This window comes from Zymoseptoria tritici, chromosome 14 (assembly GCF_000219625.1).
Source record: "Zymoseptoria tritici IPO323 chromosome 14, whole genome shotgun sequence".
Lineage (NCBI taxonomy): Eukaryota > Fungi > Ascomycota > Dothideomycetes > Mycosphaerellales > Mycosphaerellaceae > Zymoseptoria > Zymoseptoria tritici.
This window is the reverse complement of record NC_018205.1, coordinates 65001-82659: the sequence shown is the minus strand read 5'-3', so window position 1 is coordinate 82659 and position 17659 is coordinate 65001. Positions and strand designations below refer to the sequence as shown.

Here is a 17659-nt window from a genome sequence, read left to right as displayed (position 1 = left end):
CCAACAGCGTATCAGCCCGGAAACCTCGGGGAGACGAATAAAGCCATCGATACTATGTTTCCTCCGTCTTTGCCTCTTTGAGCGGGATAAGGGATGATAACTAGGTGAGTGAGCTCGTGTCGCTCTCCTCGGCATGCTGCCGTCTGGCATTATCGGTGACTTCTCTTTCGTACGGCCGTGGAGGAAGCAGGGCTTCTTCAGCTCGGCTTTCCGACAGCTTACTTTGAAGGCGGCACGCAGCCAGGTCTGTCTGACTGACTTTCCTTACAAATTGCGCTGATCGTTGTCGTGGGCTGTCGTTGAGCAAGACGGACTGTGGATTTCGTCCATGGCGAGACGAGACGAGATGCTTGCTGGCTGGCCTGCTGAATACCTTTTAAGTATCATAATGAAATGTCCGTCCAGCATCCCCACGTCGATGATCCAGAGAGCAGCTTGCAGCGACACAACAACGCTTGGTACAGCTCCGAGAATCCAGTGGCCCTTCTCTCCACACCGCGTAAGGCGAAGTGACTTCTTCGGCCTTTGCAGCACGTACGATCTGAGGGATTCGACGTCTTTCGTAATGATCTTAGCTCCTAATTCCAGCCGGTGGGCCAATGTGAGACATTTGACGGTGACCGCTAGACGCTGGCCGCATATGCCGACTCGCAAAGTGCGAACTGGCAGGTCGCAGGGAAACGGTAGTATACGCTCGTCCGCTCAAAGTGTTGTTATAACTGAGCAATGGTACCTCCTGGTTCTGCTGGGCTTCTCTCTTCTCCATGCACTTCACTCCCTCCGCATTCCGAGATCCTCCACACTGGTTTTTATTGACTTTTGATCCCACACGCACGGCACAGCACGATCCACATCTTTCCTCCTTGACGGTCCAAGACATCTCTCTCTCTCTCACCCTGCGAATCGACGCCTTCCAGTTCACGATCTTTCAGTCTGCAGCTGAGGATTGTGGAGTGGAAAGTCGTCCGTCGTGATTGAGAGAAGATGGCTTCACTGTTCAGAAGAAAGCAAAAGAATGTGTGTGCTGTTTCCGAAAATGTGTTGGACGAATTCAATAAGGCAGTGTAGAGATCGAGTGATGCAAAGGGGGGTGGATGAATGCTGGAGAAAAATTTGGGAGGTCCTTGACATGTTGCCCGCCACCAATCGAAAGTCCAGTCCATGTTCATCAGTCTGCAGCTGATGATCGTGGAGTGGATTTTTGATTGAGAGAGCACCGGCAGCAAGGAATCCTCCCAAAGTACTATGATTCCTGTGGTGGAGAGGATGGGTGATGTGCAGGTTTCTTGACATGTTGCCCGTCACCAATCGAGAGTCCAGTTCATGTTCATCAGTCTGCAGCTGATGATCGTGGAGTGGAGTCTTGATCGGGAGAGCACAGGCAGCAAGGATCCTCCTGAACAATTACAATTCCGGTAGTGAAGAGGATGGGTGATGTGCTCGGTTCACGGGTGACGGGTTTGTATCCATTAGTCTGCAGCTGATACATGGGGAGTCGAGGATGGAAACATTACCGCACCAAGTATCCTCCTACAACAAATCTTATCAACCATGGTCTTGCTGTTCCGCTTCACATCCACCAGTCTGTATCCGTTGGACGTGGAGGGGAGGATGTTGACCTCACATTGTTGTGAAGTGATGCACATCGCTTTCTCATACATCAAATCGCAACGCATCCCTCTTCTTCCTCCCAAGCTCTCCAAGATCTGTCCATGAACGTAGCAATCTCGTCTCTCTCAAATCGTATTCTCCCAAAACACCGAACTCGAAAACCGCACACGGTTGAGATCCCGCTTCCTCTTCCACTTGCTCCGCGGGGATGGAGAGAGAATGGACTTGAGGCCGCCTCTATTCATGCTGGATGGGGTTCGTGGACTGGGAGTAGGAGTTGAAGGCTGATCAGGGGAGTGGGAAACAGTCCGGGAAATGCAGCTCTCTTCCGAGTCGGACTTCCTATCCGTGAAAAGGAGACGAGAAACCGATCGGCGGCTCGAACAAGGCTTTTGAAACTCTTCTTCCGAAGAGGAAGCGTCATCTGCTGATTCTGATTCTGAAGCCGACTCCTCTGACGCTGCTTCGAACGTCGGCTCCGCTAAGCTCCGCTTCGGTCGCCGCGCAGGGCTGAGTTCCTCGTTACGACGGCTCGAGGAGGGCTTTTGGAACTCTTTTTGCGAAGAGAAGGAGTCTTCTGCTGATTCTGATTCGGAAGCCGACTCCTCAGAGGAGGAGGACTCCGCTACTTCGGACTCTAGCTCCACCAAGTTCCGCTTTGAACTCCACATATGGCCAAGCTCCTTGTTGGAGGAATTGCCGGAGGATTCGACGGAGGAGGAAGAGGAACTTAATGATAGTTCCGACAGTCGAAATACCAGCGGTGCGATCAGCGATTGATTGGATGGCGAGGGGTTGAAGACGAGCGAGGACTTGGCGTCATTGCGGGAAAGAGGAGCTGGGACGATGGCGTGGGTGAGAATGTCCTCGACGGTGACTATTGTTCCAAGCAGTCAGCTAGGTAGAGAACTCCATCTCATTTCTGATTGGCGATACTTACTGCAGTAGCCGTGCCGAAGAAGAAGTTGGTCGGGGTCTTCCCAGTCGACCAGAGCGGCTTGTAGCAAAGCAAGAATGTCGTCGAGCTCGCTCATTGCGATCTCGCAGCGGCACACGATCTGGTCGTCGCGGCGTGCATTGCCGCGCAGCGTGTGTGGTGAAGACGAGCACGAGTCGACACTTCCATCACCCATCTCGCTGCCCGTGTCCTCGTTCTCGCAGCATAATGAATCCGTCTCGCTCGCCCACACGGATAAAGCTGTAGGAGAGTTGCTTCCGACCTTGCTGCCAAATCCTGCCGACATGATGAACTGGCGACTCGTCGGTCCTCGACGGCGCGGGAAGGGTGTTGCGACAACGAGATGGAGACATGTAGCAAAGACGAGAGATGTCCGGTGTTTGGTGCAAACAGTGGACGGGAGGACCCTGAAACGCCTGCAGGGGCCCGAAGTTGGGCGGACGAGGACTGACGGCATCAGGATCTTGAGGGAGAACCTGCTGGATGATCCGTCGCTGGATCGCTCTACGAGAAATGTCCATGCAGTGGAGTATTGACCTGAAAATTGCGGCCCACCGTTGTCGACATTGCATGTTGATCCATTCAGTCGCTACGAGAGCTCTCCACCGCCTTAGGCGATGTGTTCATCCTACTAGGATGCGGAGCTGCAAACTACCGTAGACTTTCTTGATGCGAGCTTCCGGAGCAGAATGAGCCTCTAGGATTGACTCGAGGAGCACAGGCACTGCATTGATGTCTAATAAGATATCTATGATGCCGGATTCCGGAACAAGAACTTTCTTCACAGTCGCAGAGTAAGAGGACGTCAGCGATGATTGATCAACGTGTACATAAATTGACACCAGCCAACAGCTACTTCCATCATATCTCTCGACTAATTGGTTGTAATGAAACAGGCGTTGAAAGGGCACATCGCTTCGGCGAACTATAGCAGCACGAACATCGAAACCACAGCGGACGAACCGGACGATTCATATCATGCTGATCAGAGATTGCGGCAAGCTAAGCTAGGAACCAACATGCCGCGTGCTTTGCATCGAGCGGAGAGCCTCGGGACGAATGCTCACCCGGGCCACAGCCGCAAGGCAAAGTTACACACGTCTCCGCGGACCAGCGATTAGCGATCAGACACGGTGAACAGCCTATGAATAGCCTTGATCTGAAGTCATCACCGGTTGGGACACGAGTTAGTGTAGCGACAAGTAGTAAGCCTCCTGGTCCGGTGCGCTAGTGGTACTGGCCGAGTCAATTTCAATCGGCACTGAGTAGTGTTCTTATCGGCTGGCACTAGCATAGACTGTCGATGTTAGACCGTTACTAGACAGTGCTAGGCAGTGCTATGTAAGATGCTAAACTAGGCAAGACCAACCAGATACTGACGAAGCAGCCTACGAGGCCTGCATTAGCGAACGAGAGTGAAAGTATCACGCACATTAGGCGGCAGCGACGTCGATCGCACGGGCGGCAATGTGCAATAGAAGGGTAAGAACGGTCATAAAAATAGGAATGAAACGACTGTATATAGAAGATGCTACGCGTATTCTTCTCTCCGGCTTAAACGGGAATGCCATTGCCAATTGAACCTATTATACTTCTTGTCCATGCGGCTTCCCTAAACGCAGCCCGCAGGTCTGTGCTGGCGGGCTTAGGACTCTATTATCGGGCGCAGGTCGGACACTGTCGGTCGCTGCTTTTCGAGATATAAGGGCCAGGTCGGATATCAAGTCTGATCCCTCCATGCTCATTACGGTACCTCCGCCGTCTATCGCGAACGTCGTGCTCGCTCGTTGCCGCTATGCTCCGGATGCCTTATGGAAAGTCTCCGGGGTTTCCATGGAGGCGGCGAGCCAGATGATCCTCGAAGACCTCATATCGCCGGACATACTCTATTCTAATGTAATCCACAAGCGAGACGAGCACACTTCCTTAGCAGCCGTCCGGTAGAATAGTCTTTGCGCCGCTTTGTTGCAGATAGTTGCCCGATCCGTCGGATCCCATGATCGAGCCATGCCACTTGAATGCGCGGCCCGGATTATCTGTACTTGCATGGCTGCTAGTCGTGGCCCCAAAGGCGATGTGGAGAGAGTGGTGTAGATCGGACGGAGTGTGGATAGTGTAGAAGAGCAGCCTATCGTTGATTGGAGTTGGAATGTTTCTGTCGCGGGCATACTCCTAGACAATTTGAGAGGCGGGTAGAAGCCGAGCGTCGGTGCGGCCTAAGTTCCAGTCCATACTGTAGGCATAGAAAGTGTCGGGGTGTGACAGTAGATATGCCGGCTCTGCTTGTAGCTAACAGTGATTGGCTGACATGTAATGATACCGCTGGACTAATCTGTTCTCCCTGAACGTCATTTCGTGACAATGAATCCATGGCGGCAAGTAATATGAGAAGGGGCATAAACTACGGGTTTCGGTCAAATCGACGTACGTGATCTATACGAGACCTTCGTTTGCGCCGGCTGCCTGCGCTTCGCCGAGTGTCTAACAACTTCTGGCCTATTTCCGTTCCGGCAATGCCTGCGTGTCTCGTCGTATTTCGCGCAGCGGTTCTTACAAGATATGCGAAGAAGGCGGAGAAGATGAGCCAGCACAACACAAACGCGTGATTGTCGAACAAGGGTTGGACCGGTGCTGGCGCGACGACGGGTGGTAATACACGACGGCTGTTTAGAATGCTGTTCATAGCGGTGAGCTGGCGAAGGCGGAGTATGCTCGATAATCGGTACAGACACCGACAAGCATCTTAAATCGTGTCGGCAGACTGCGCTCTTTCGTCTGGGAAGGGATGGTCGCAGAGTCTGGGCGTTTGCCTCCACTAGAGACATTTAGCCTTGAAAGCCAACACGCCGATCATCGTAACGAACTGAGCGAAGCGGCCAGGACAGATGTGGACCACGGATAGGTCTCGGACAGCCGTTGCTAAGAGGAGCTGATACGCTTGCAGCCGAAGGTCCAGGCACGATGGCTCAGATTCAGACGATATCGCAAGAGTCGGAGCGTTCTTTTCGCAAGATCTCGCCGGAGATCACCGCCAGGCGGTCGTGCACCGGCCTTATCGACCGCGGGTCAATCCGAATTGTAGTCTTCGGGCTCCTGTTTCCTTAAGCGGACTTCAAGCCAGTCGACTCAGTCGGCTCCTGTCCATCATTTCGCACCAAGTCTATCTGCACAGCAGTGCGATTTGTTTCCTTCCCTTGTTATACATATTCTACGGGTGCTCCCTTACGCTTCTTTACGCGCTCGATTGTTACATGAAGCGCTGCTAGGATTCCTCATTCGATCACGCGGCATTTGCTACGCGTGCGTGAAGATGCTGGTCGGTTTGAGCGAGCACTTTGTCGTGTGGTGCGGGAATGAGCATGCTCCCGTCGGTCTCATACTGTCTTGCACTACGTGTAGTCTTTTTTGTGTTGCTCTCGGTCGGGCCACGGTGCGATGCGAACGACTGGTCTTCTCGACTCGGTAGGTTCGGACGGACAACGCAACTGTTCGAAAACATTAGCACCGATCGCAATCACAAAGTCGATACGCACCCTGCTGCTTGCGTCTCTGGAGATCTGCGCGATGATCCTGTTACAACTCCTCCAAAACACACATTGATAGCCGGGCGAGATCGAAGACGCTAAGACACTCCTCGTTAATAAGCGTATGATAATCCAGAAGTAGGTTGCATATGGTTTTGGCGACTTCCTCTTCGATCAGCTAGTGTTGCTGTTGCGTAATAAATTTCTCCCTAACTTTGTTGTAGAGTTCAATGCCGCAGACCGACATTAGGGCATTTCGGTAGATCTCGTCCAGGCGGAGCTCGGCGCGCTGCTCGATTACAGCGGCGATGTCGAAATTGGCGTCTACTTGCTTCTTGCGTTCTCTGTCCAGGGCAGTGAATACTTTCACCTTTACGATGCGTTTAATAAAGGAATGGATTGCCTAGAATACGCGATTCGCGGATGCGGCTGTAGTCGAATGCAGTCTCAAACATGAGGCCATCAAATGTCCGCACACGGCTGACTGCGACGTAGGTCAAGCCGGCGGTGTGCTCGAGCTGATCGAGGTTGACGACAGCCTTGTCCAGAGTCATGCCCCGGGCCTTGTGGACAATAAGGGCATATGATACAGTAACTGGGAACTGCAATCTCCAAGCACCTGGCTGTAGAGTTTACGGCGGAGTGGGAACACTGGAACGACCTTGTCGCCTGCGTTAGTCTTGAACAACTCTGGGCAGCTGTCTTGCAAGCCTTCAATCTCAACGAGTAGGCACAGCGGCATCTGTTCTCGCACGGTCTCTCGGTCGGTGTTGGCTGGCCAGACGATGTCGTAGAGGGTGCCTTGACGGCCATCGACGAGGCCATGCTCGGTCCAGAGATTGGTCAAGAGCATTAGCCGACAGCCGATTGACACCTTCAACACAGACTGGAGATTCTGAGCCTGCTCCGGCTTGGCATCGGCGGAGTTTGGATGATCATGGTGTGCAACAATGCGGAGTACGGGTTTACCGATATCTCACAACTGGCTTGCATTGAGAGTCTCCACAGCACTTCTGATTTTGTAGAGTCGTGTTGCATTGTCGAACGTTCGGATCTCATCGGCTGAGAGGACTGCCTAAACTCGGGTCGAGAGTAGAGCCCAATGCTGGAGTGTAGCTTGGCCCGTTCGCAGAGCTTGGAGAACTTCGCGGAAGGGGGCTTGTTCATCGCCTTCCTGTCGAACGATGGCCGTAAGAGCCAGAGTCTGGTCGATCGAGTCGTACGCCTGCTTGCCATCGACTTCGGGCTCCTTAGATGGTGCGTTGTGGAAGAGTGGCTTTTCTCCTACCGGTGGAAGCTGGAAGAAGTCTCCGAACATGAAGAGGCTGTACCCACCGAACCAGTCGTCTTTCCGTGAAGGGCAGGCTTAACGGAGTCGGCTGTCGATCTGTGACAGGAGGCGCAATGAGATCATCGACTTCTTATCAATAACGATGTAGTGGATGCCACGGAGCCTGTTCTGGAGGGTAGTGAGGTTTGCACCTTGCAAAGGACCGAAGTTTCCACCTACAGGGATAGACAGGTAGGAATGCACAATCGAGCTATTGATGTTGTGTGCTGCAGAGCCGGTTGGTGCAAGGCGTTGAATGGGGTTCGGCTGATTCTCATTAGCAACTGCTTGCTGCAGCCGAGCGGACAGGAGGTTAATTAAGAACGATTTGCCAGTGCCGGTCGGTCCGTCGATGTTGATGCGAAGCGCCTCGGGTTGCGGCCTTCTCTGAGGTTGCTGTAATGCCTGAGCACCATGTCGAAGACTTGACGCTGAAGTGGGTTCAGCCGTTCGATTTCTGCTGTTGATTGCGACTGTACGGCGTAGTCGATGGGATTCCCACCAGTCGACCTCTGCATTGTCATGAATCTCAGGATGCTTAATGTATGTGTTGATCTTCGAGGCCCAGTTCGCTGCTCTGTCCATTTCACGGTCACCAAGGTTGTCCGGATCTTCATCACGGATGGCGTTGCCGTTGACGACCTCCTGGAAGTATGCGGGATCACCTTCGACCGGACGCTCTGGCTGCTCGAACTCATCCAGATCTCCATCGGGGATATCGCCGTAGTAGTCATCTTGGCCATGATCCTTGGGGCATTCACCACCGATTTGGCAGTATTCGTATGCGTTAGACCAGCGATAGAATGGTCTCTCTTTGTCGCCGTCGGATGGGAAAAAAGTATGGCTGCTCCTCAGAGCGCTCGGGGTACTCGCGCCATGGATAATGCAGGATGATCTCCACACGACAGTAGTCTTCGTACTTGGTGCGGTCATTGGCTTCCACCTTGTAGCGTGGGTAGTAGTTGAGAAGACGATGATTGTCCTTGCTGTGGATGCAGGTGGAGTTCTTGCTGCCACGCTGAAGATCATGCCGTTCGCAGAACTCGAAGAGAGTGGTATCCAGCAAGTCCTCAGGGCGTTCCTCGTACTTCTGCAGAGCTGTGCGTCCTGCTTTGGGCTTATTGTGATCGGTATTGTCATGATCACCTTCTTCCAGCATGAGGACGGCTTATTGTTGAGACCTTAGCCGACAGTCGACAGTGACGACCGTGCGAGAGCCCATCTGCAGTGGAAGGCTGAGATTGTGGCGAGAGACTTCTTGGGCTGAGATGTCTCTCTCTCCGACTAGCATGTTGAGGTTTCGTACGGTGAAGGATAGCAAAGGCTTGTTGAGACTGATTTGAGGGCGCACTGTCGTCATTGTCTGATGCAGTGACTGGCTCTTCTCCTCTTCCTTACTGGCGTATTTGACGATGTAAGACAGCGTGGCTTCCTTGGTAACGCAAGGTGAGATGTCGTGGTTGGCGAGCTATGCGAGGGACACGAGGCGGTTGAAGTGGTGAAGATCCGGATCATTGCAAGCGGCAATGAAGCTCAGGTGGTATGCATTGTGATCTTTGTCGATCACTGCTTCTGTGCGTTGTTGACGTGGGAAGTAGAACCGGCAGCCCATTTGATCAGAGTCCTCGGCACCTCCAAGCTCCTCACCAGTAGTCGCTTTGACTTTGCGCTTCTTCGCCTGACAGTATCCACTGTGGATGTGGCACTGCACGCGGTTGACAACATCGGCCAGCTCTGCTTGCGTGCCGGTGAGCTCTGTGCTGCTGAATTGAAGAACAGTTTTTGACTTGTTCATCTGCTTAGCGCTGTTAGGGTTGAGCGCTATGAAATGAGCACCCCACTGCTTGCGAAGGCCTTCTGATCTTCCTCGGCGGTCGACAGATTGGGAAACTTGGGAACCTCACACCAGAGGAAGAAGTGGACATGAGGGCTGCCCGGCTCTGATATTCATAGCGGTACCAGTAGTCAACGACGTTGAACTTGGGCTTGAGCACTTTCTCGAGGAAGAGCTTGAATCGACGCTCGAAGTGTGCATCGGCGACATGGGGATTGTTCTTGAGGTTTTCACGTGCGAGTCTTGCACGTTCATCCGGTGGCAAGGTCAACCATCGCTCGAAGTCTGGCATGTGGCTCGCGGTCGAGAACCACTGGACGTCGGCAGCAGATAACGTTATGAAGATATCGGGCTTGCCCAGGGCGAGGACGAAGCAAATGAGGTTCTGTGTGCGGGATCCAATAGGGACGGGTGCCACGGAGATCTGAGCCGGCTCCAACGACGGAGTTGAGTAGAATCGATAATTCACGGGAGTGTGGATTGGCCAGAGCTTCCGAGATGGTACCCTCTGTAACTAAGCCACCTTTGTCTTGGTAGCGCTTGACGAAGAAGCTTGAGGCGGTCAAGGTCTGTGCTCTCACTGCGGTGTTAATGCATGAAAGGGGAACCGGGAGTGTTGAGCAAAGCGGCCATCGTGGTATCGCATAAGGTGTTGGATGAAGACTGTGTCGGTGACTGCACGGATCCGTGGCTGGCGTGGATCACCCTTGCCATAAGGGAACAACGTGGGGAATGCGAGTGAGAGAGGCGGTCTGTCCTTGTCGAACTCTGAGAGAGGGACCTCCTCAAGCTTAGGGAAGGTAAGCATTGGATTGGTCGATGGTTGTTCTTCCTCGCGGTTGGGACGAGCTGTGGGCTGATACTCAGGCTCGGACAGGGAGCTGCGATATGGAGCGTCCAAACGGTTGCCTTGCGGGTCGTTGTTCTGAGCTCTGGCTTCCTGCTGTACACGAATGCGGTTGGGCAGCTGATCCACGGCAGTCTCCTCGGCGCCAGTGAAGGCAACAGCGGTGTAATCATGGCCGAGATCTTCTCCAGGCTGGTCGTCGTTTGCGACTGGACCTTGCTCTGGACGGCCGGCCGCACCCTGATCTTGCTGAGGTTGTTAGGTCTCGCCCTGAAGCTGATCAGATACATCAACGCCATCTCCACCGGGTTGATCGCCACCAGGCAGCTTGGAGAGAGCATCCTCATCAATGACGATGTCAGCATAGCCAGGATGATGCTCCTTGAGGTGTTCCAGCCATGCAAGAACAGCCCAGCGGCGAATGTTGAATCCCTTGGTGAACTGCCGGGTTGTGCGCTGCTCATCAGCGTTGTCGGTGTTGGCGTTGTCATCGACCGGCACTTGGGCTGGGCGAAGAAGCACAATGTCGAGGTTCTTGGGCAGTTAAGGCAGCTTCCGGAAGATCTTGGCATTCTTGGAGAGGAAGTTGACCACGTGGCCGCGGTACTTGTATTGCTGCCCACGGACGAGGAAGAATCTGTACTTTGGCGATGACGATCTCTTCAATCGTTGTGAGGGCAGGAAGGGTAGGCAGGGACAACACCGGGGTCCATGTTGTTCTCCGCTGAGAATAGGTAGGGCTCATCAATCAGTCGACTGCGGTCTCGATTCTCGTAGCGGAGGCAGACACCTTCCTTGTTCAGCTTGATCCACCATTTCTCGTTGTAGCGTGGGCAGTGTTGCATAACATCGGCGTCGAGGGCTTGTTGGAAGTCTTCGAGCAATGCATGATCCTCGTCCGTTAATGCGGCTTCCAGACCTTGCTCTGCAATTGGTGCGTACGGTGGCTCTTGATGGTTGATGAAGAGGTCTTCCCGCCTCTTCCGTTCACGATCTTTGTGGGTCTTTTCCATACGCTTGACAGCGCCGGAAACGGTAGACTGTTGACTGTACTGAATGCCAATGTCACCGCTCGGAGTAGACAGTCCTGGAGTGGAGGAGAAGTGGGCACCTGGTGTAGATGGCATGCTTTGAGTGAAGTTGGTGGAAGGATTGCTGCCACCTGGAAGAGGGGTCTCGAAGGGAGTGTCTGTTTGGCAGGCAATGCAGCACCAGTCGTTCTCGGTGCCGTTGAGAACGTTGCCATCCAGAGTCCCAGAGAAGAAGTCGATGATGCGAGCGATGTGTTCACCTTGAACGCACCACTTTCGGTCTGTGTATGGATCTTCTTCGCCCGGACGGCTGCAGTAGATGCAGTAATCTTCAGTCCAGCGATCATCCGACTGGCGTGGCACACCGCAGGCATCGCAAAGAAACCAAGGCTCCTGAACTGGCGGTGGAGGATGGTCCTCGTCGATCTCTTGATACTCCTCACGCACCGCTTGAAGTTTCTCATAGCGCTCTTGTCTGGCCCTTTTGGCACCAGTTCTGGCTTGGGCAATGGTGTTTGGGGACGCACGAGGATGGTAGGTCGATGGACCAGCTTGAGAAGCTCCTTGTGAGACTGCTGGGCGAGGCGGAGCGGGCATGAGAGGGCGTGGAGCAGGTGGTGGCATTCCAGCTGGTGGCTTCTTGGAGATGCTGAACACGGGAGCGTTGGTGCGATCGACGACATATCCACGACAGTCAGCGCATTTGTCGACGAAGGCACCGGCTTCACGCTTGCCTTGCTTGGCTGGCATGAACTGTCGATTGCTTTGTCGCTTTTGCAGTACCCGCAGTGCTTGACTGCCGGCATCCAGTGCTGAGGAGTCCATTGCTGATTGGCGTTGGACATGGTGTGGGTGTTCAGGAAGTTGTGTTTTAAAAGGTATGTTTTGAAAGGTGTGTTTGACGGTTTGGAAGGTGGAGACCCCCTTGAGCTCCCCTTTTGCCTCCGGCGGGGCTCCGCGGGCACCTGCGGTGAGCCTTGTGTGTATTGGTCGTGTGTGAGGAGGTGTTGTTGTTGTTGCCGTTCTTGCAGTGGTATCTCGTTCGGGTTTAGCGCGCGGCGCGCGCCGCGCCAGCCGCACCTCATTTTTTTAGTCTTAGTTCCTTAGTCCACGCCCAGTTAGCGCGGATTCGACGCCTACTGTTCGTAGTCTAAGGGTCCAGACGCCGAATTTAGGTAATAGAGCGCAGCATTAGTATAGAATTTACACCTTAATAAAGCGCAGCATCGTTTCGGCCCTAAAGACGAGAACGCAACAACGAAACTAGTTATTAAAAATCCGAGACTATAACTTTGTAGAGCCGAGTCTTGCGATTCTAACGGTGTATTAATTATTTAAATCCGACGTTAAACGAAAGCTATAATAGAGCTCGCGCAAATTCTTCGGAATTCTAATTTGTTAGGCGAAAAACAGGAAAATGCGAGCTCTATTAGGGCACGCAAAACATACTTAAATTTTCTATGCGATACGCCGTTCGAATCGTAAGACTCGGCTCTATAAAGTTACAGTGCCGGATTTTTGAAAAAGGTCGTTGTTGTTGCGCTGTCGCGTGCTGCACTACATCTACTAAAAGCCGCTCTTGCGCCCTTAGACCCTCTTAGGCGAGGCGCTCGAAGAGGTTAGTGCTCGCCAAGAGGGTCTGTGCGTCTGAGACTATCATTTTTTTCTGGCCGATGGGAGCACGCCAAGAGCTGGACCCTGTCAAAACTGTTATGAAGCTAACAATTCCTGCCCATTTCGAACGGTCAGGTAGGAAGTCACAAATATTCCAAATCATCCCCTTCCTTCGCACTTCCTTCTTCCTGTGTATCTCTGAGCGCAATAGTCGCAGTTCTGAGACTTGCGCAAACGACTCGTACGAAAGCTGGAAACTCCAAAACTGCCCTAAAATCATTGGCCAATGAGAGGCCAGAGAACTCCTTCAGTTTCTGCACGTAACTGAAGTTTCTTCATTCCTTGGTAACCTCCTTGGTGAGGTCTGTAATGCCAATGAGCTGGCAGAATGGTGTTTTGGTACGGTAAGGGCCTTGGTGAGGCCATCGGCGGCTTGTTGTTCGGTAGGCACCCATTGGAAGGTGACCTGGTGGTCAATTGACTTGTTTTGTGCTTGGTACGACCGTCCACACCACCACGCTTGGTAAGAGCGATCTGGCTTATGTTGTCCGCTTCGATAGTTACTGGAGTTATTAATGGCTCCTTAATGATGCTGGATTCCGAGCAGAGAGCTAAGAGGTATGCTGCTTCTTAACACGTGGTAGCCGCGGCATTCCATTTAGCCTCTGTTGATGACAGTGCTACTGTGCGCTTACTTTACCGACTTCTATGAGATAAGGGAGTTATTAAGGTGGAACGCGTAGCCACCGGTGGACGTGCTGTGGTCGCAGTTGTCTGCGTAGCTGCTGTCGGTATATCCAACCAGCTTGAGTTCCTTGCTCTGGTCATTGCTCTTGATGGTGATTCCATAGCACCGCGTGCCCTTGAGATATCGAAGGTTTCGCTTCGCAGTGTTAAGGTGATCGGTCGTCGGCTTTACTAGGTGTCGTGAGAGCTGTGCGACTGCGAATGTGATATCCGCGCGTGTCTGAATCGATGGCTACATAAGGCGTCCGATAAGTGACTAGTATTCGTTAAGGAAGTTTTCGCTCGGCTCGTAATCGTCTTCAGCCTTAAGTTACTGGTGAAAGTGGTGTCTCGAGCGCTTTGAGGCTGTCTGCGTTGTAGCTGTTAAGGAGTTGGTTAATATAGGCCAGCTGAGTAAGGTAGATAGCCTTCTTAGTACGGTTACGCGTGATAGGACATCCAAGGTAGGATGACAATTTACTAAGGCACTTCGTTTTGAACTGTGCGGTTAGCACCCCTTAATCTCGATGATCGTAGTAATTGTTAGTGCTGCCAGAATAAGGTCGTAAACGTAGACTGCCAGAATCGCCTTCGTAATGCGATGCTAGTAAATGCATAGGTCTAAGAGCAGCGGTTTAAAGCCCTTGCTGTCGAGAAAGAGCGTAAGCTGTTGTTGCTACAGCATTAGTAACTACTTAAGGCCGTGGAGTGACTTTAACAGAAGGCACACGAGCAGATGTCCTTCCGCATTAAACTAAGCGAAGCTATAAGGCTGCCCTACGAAGATTGCGAACTCCTTTATTAGCGTGTTAAGGAACATAGTAATAATGTCGTATCGCCGCGCTTCTAGGTCGTAGTAAGTAATAATAGTTATTAGCTCCTTAATTAATGCTGCCTTAGTAGTCGCTGCGTAGGTTCCTTCGTAGTTAATGCCTTGTTGTTAACTAAATCCTTTAACTACCTATAAGCTCTTGTAGATGAGCTTCTCGAGTGTTGTGGCCTTCTTAACCTTATCCACCTATCGTCCTTTAAGGATCTTAGGGTTGTTGTTTATCTTTAGACCGCCGTCTTTAAGTGCGGTAATTGTATCCTTTTCTAGTAGCTACCTTACTAGTCGCTACGTGCTATTCTCGTAAAGGCTGTCTATCTCCTTCTGCCTTGCAGCCTGCTATAAGGATGCTTTGTTAGGCGTGTGAGTTGCTGGAATCTCGGCGGTGTTAAGCGAATCGACGAGGTAAGTAAGCGCGCGGCACGGCCAAACGGAAGGGTCGGTGTCAGCCAGTTAGCTCTGATTCTGATTGTCGAGAGCTTGTTTAGAAGGTTGCTTAGTGCGGGTGCTTTTGCGCGGTTCTGCCGGTGGTGCTTGTGCCGGTGGTGCTGGTGCGTTCGGAGCGGGCGGTCACTGTAGGCGGCGGTGCTGGACGTGCTGGCGGAGGCGGTGGAGGTGTTAGTTCTAGAACTGCACGAGTTCCACCCTCTGAAGTGATGCCTTTATCGTCTTCGTCTTCATAGCCAGTGACTTCGATTGGCACGTAGTCCTTATTAGGAGTGTCGAAGTGCGCTTCGTCGAAAGTGACGTTGACTGATCGCACTACCTTGCGCTCTAAGGGCAGGTAGACCTTGTAGATGTTGTCTCCTTCGAAATTAACGAGTCTTCTAGTGGTCGCTCTGTCTTCAAACTTGTCACCGCGCGCCAGCTCTTAATCCAGCACGAAGGCGGTGCAGCCGGAGATGCGAAGATTTCCGATGTATGGCTTGGTTCGCCTTCATAAGGTGACTTTCCTTTCAACGCTGGTGATGGTGTCTTCTTAATGATGTAGACCGCTGCTTCAACTACAGATTGCCATTGTGCCTTGCCGAGCTGTCTACGGCTTAATAGCTTTTGAGCTAATACACACACGAGGTGGTTTGAGACCTTAATTCGTCTATTGCTCTCGGAGTTCTTTGGTGTGGTGATGATCAGCTTAATGCCATTGTCGGTGCAGAAGTTGAGGGCCGTTGTGCAGTGTTGGCTGTATGTATCTTCTGGAGACTAATCTGACGTTCATGATTCGGGAGGCGCGCCCATGCCATCGGTATGCGCAGCAAAAGACTTGCTGTAAGTCCTTTTTGGTCGCAGCAACAGACTCTGTTGTATCCAGTCGTTTATTGCCCTCGATCCGCTCTTGCCAGCACCGCTGCTGCTACCACCGTGCCGCCGTCCACCTACGAGCAGGTTCTCTTGAATGAGGATGAGGATGAGAATAAGGATGATAGTAATATGCCGCAGGAAGGATTCGATTTGCTGGAGCCGTAGGAGAAAGAGGAGGTTCGGAAGGAGAGCGTGAGGAGCGTGCGCGTGTAGCTGGCATCTACAAAGGTCTCCGTCAGCCTTTGAAAACGACGATGGGAGTGATGGAGCGGTTAATGATAATGTCGAAGCGATAGATGACGCCGCCGGTGGAGGAGAAGTTGATGCCAGGTGAGTGAAGAGAGCTGTTAGCCATCGTGCTTGTGTCGCGTGTTTTTTGCCATTTTTCGAGCAAGTTGATGCCTTGTGCCTACCATAGGTCGGCCTGCAAACAAGCTTACGTCAGCTGTCGGCCATCGTGCTTGTGTCGCGTGTTTTTTGCCATTCTTCGAGGAAGTTGATGCCTTGTGCCTACCATAGGTCGGCCTGCAACCAAGCTTACGTCACTCCCAAATTCACACCTTCTGGCTTTGAGGGACACTCTTGCCCTGCTTTCGGCCTCACGTGTTATGGACGCGCAGCTCTGCTCCGTCTTGCGAGCGCTTCTCGCAGCTGCTCCTGAAAATCTACGAAGAGCTAGACGATCCACTGCTCGCGAGGTCCTCGAGCAGCCCACCGATGGTAAGCTGCGCATTGGCGGCTACCTAATCCTTGTGCGCAAACGACGCAGCATCGTGGAGCGTCTGAGTATGCTGACTGGAAGAAGGCTTCAAATGTAAGTATAGCGAAACCAGCAAGGTGGACGGTGAGATCACGCATGCAACTGCATAGGCCTAAGGTATCCGACACGCATTAAAGTCGTTACCAGGTGCGGATACCCATGCCTCATAGACACGACTTACAGCTGGCTACTGTTCACGCTCATCGTTCGTAACAATACCGGCTTCTGGCGTCCTTGCTTTCTTTCATAGTTAGAAGACGCCAACATTATTGCTACATCCCTCCGATGTATCGTCCGTTAGTCTGGCAGTCTTAGAGGATGGAGGCCTAATCCCTTTATGACAGACGACTTAGCAGCTAAACGCAAGGCAGTGCGTATGGTCTTCAGCACGGCAGACGAGCCGATTAACCGCGATGAAGAGGCTCTCGGCGCTATAGCAATGGTCGGCCCTTCAAGCCTTAATGTAGTCGTCTACCTTCTCTGCATATCTATCTTATGCGCACGATTAAACGGAAGCTTGTACGTAAAGCAAAGTAGAACAGCCTGCTCTAGGCAGGGAAACATTAAGATCGAGTTTGGAGCCTCTAGAGTCTTCTGGTGGCGAAACCCTCCCCTGCTTACAACTTAGCTAGTCCTTTCCAAGCACTGTCTACCTTGCCTAATCCCCTTTGAACACTGCCTAGGCACCCTGCTTCAAACCTTAAGATCGAGTTTAGAGCTTTTAGAGTTTTCTAGCAGCGAAACCCTCCCCTGCTTGCAACTGAGCTAGTCCTTTCTAAGCACCGTCTACCTTGCCTAGTCCTCTTTCAACACTGCCTAGACACTAGGCGACGAATGGCCTACATTCTTATCTTTCCTTAAAAGCATTTTTTTCGAGTCTGTACACTGCTCGACCGTAGAACGCAATTGTAGCAGTGGTGAATGCAAGCATTTAATACTCTTATAATGGGGTCGGTCCGGGGTTAAGCACTCGCGGAGTGAACGATCACGAGATTTTTCACAACGACACGCTGCGCGCTGCGAGTGAGCCGATTCGAGACGATAACGCAACAGAATGCCAGCGCAAAAGGAGCTGAGAAGTCGAGGACTATCAGCGTCCGCGAAGATTGAGGTCTGTAAGACACACACACATACGCACACTATTCTACACCTGTAACGACTTCGATCTTCGCCAGACACACAGCGAACCCTCGCCAGACTCACAGCGAACTCTTAAATCTATGGCCGCAACGACTTCGACATGTGCCAGACACACAGCGAGCGTTCTCTTCTTTCACACGAAACCGCGCCAGT

General features: G+C 52.3%; 2 protein-coding genes across 2 annotated transcripts; both read right to left on the bottom strand.

The window, feature by feature from the left end:
• Nucleotides 1-928: 928 nt before the first annotated feature.
• Nucleotides 929-2855, bottom strand: MYCGRDRAFT_97536 (uncharacterized protein; the record flags this gene model as incomplete). Its single annotated transcript, XM_003847345.1, has 4 exons — nt 929-993; nt 1520-1706; nt 1779-2488; nt 2552-2855. The coding sequence occupies 4 exons, from the start codon at nt 2853-2855 to the stop codon at nt 929-931; spliced, it is 1266 nt and encodes a 421-aa protein (XP_003847393.1).
• A 3621-nt stretch (nt 2856-6476) lies between these two features.
• MYCGRDRAFT_97535 (uncharacterized protein) lies at nt 6477-11960 on the bottom strand (the record flags this gene model as incomplete). Its single annotated transcript, XM_003847344.1, has 8 exons — nt 6477-6656; nt 6713-7003; nt 7604-8318; nt 8905-9228; nt 9383-9763; nt 9839-10353; nt 10459-10610; nt 10808-11960. The coding sequence occupies 8 exons, from the start codon at nt 11958-11960 to the stop codon at nt 6477-6479; spliced, it is 3711 nt and encodes a 1236-aa protein (XP_003847392.1).
• Between the last annotated feature and the right edge of the window lie 5699 nt (nt 11961-17659).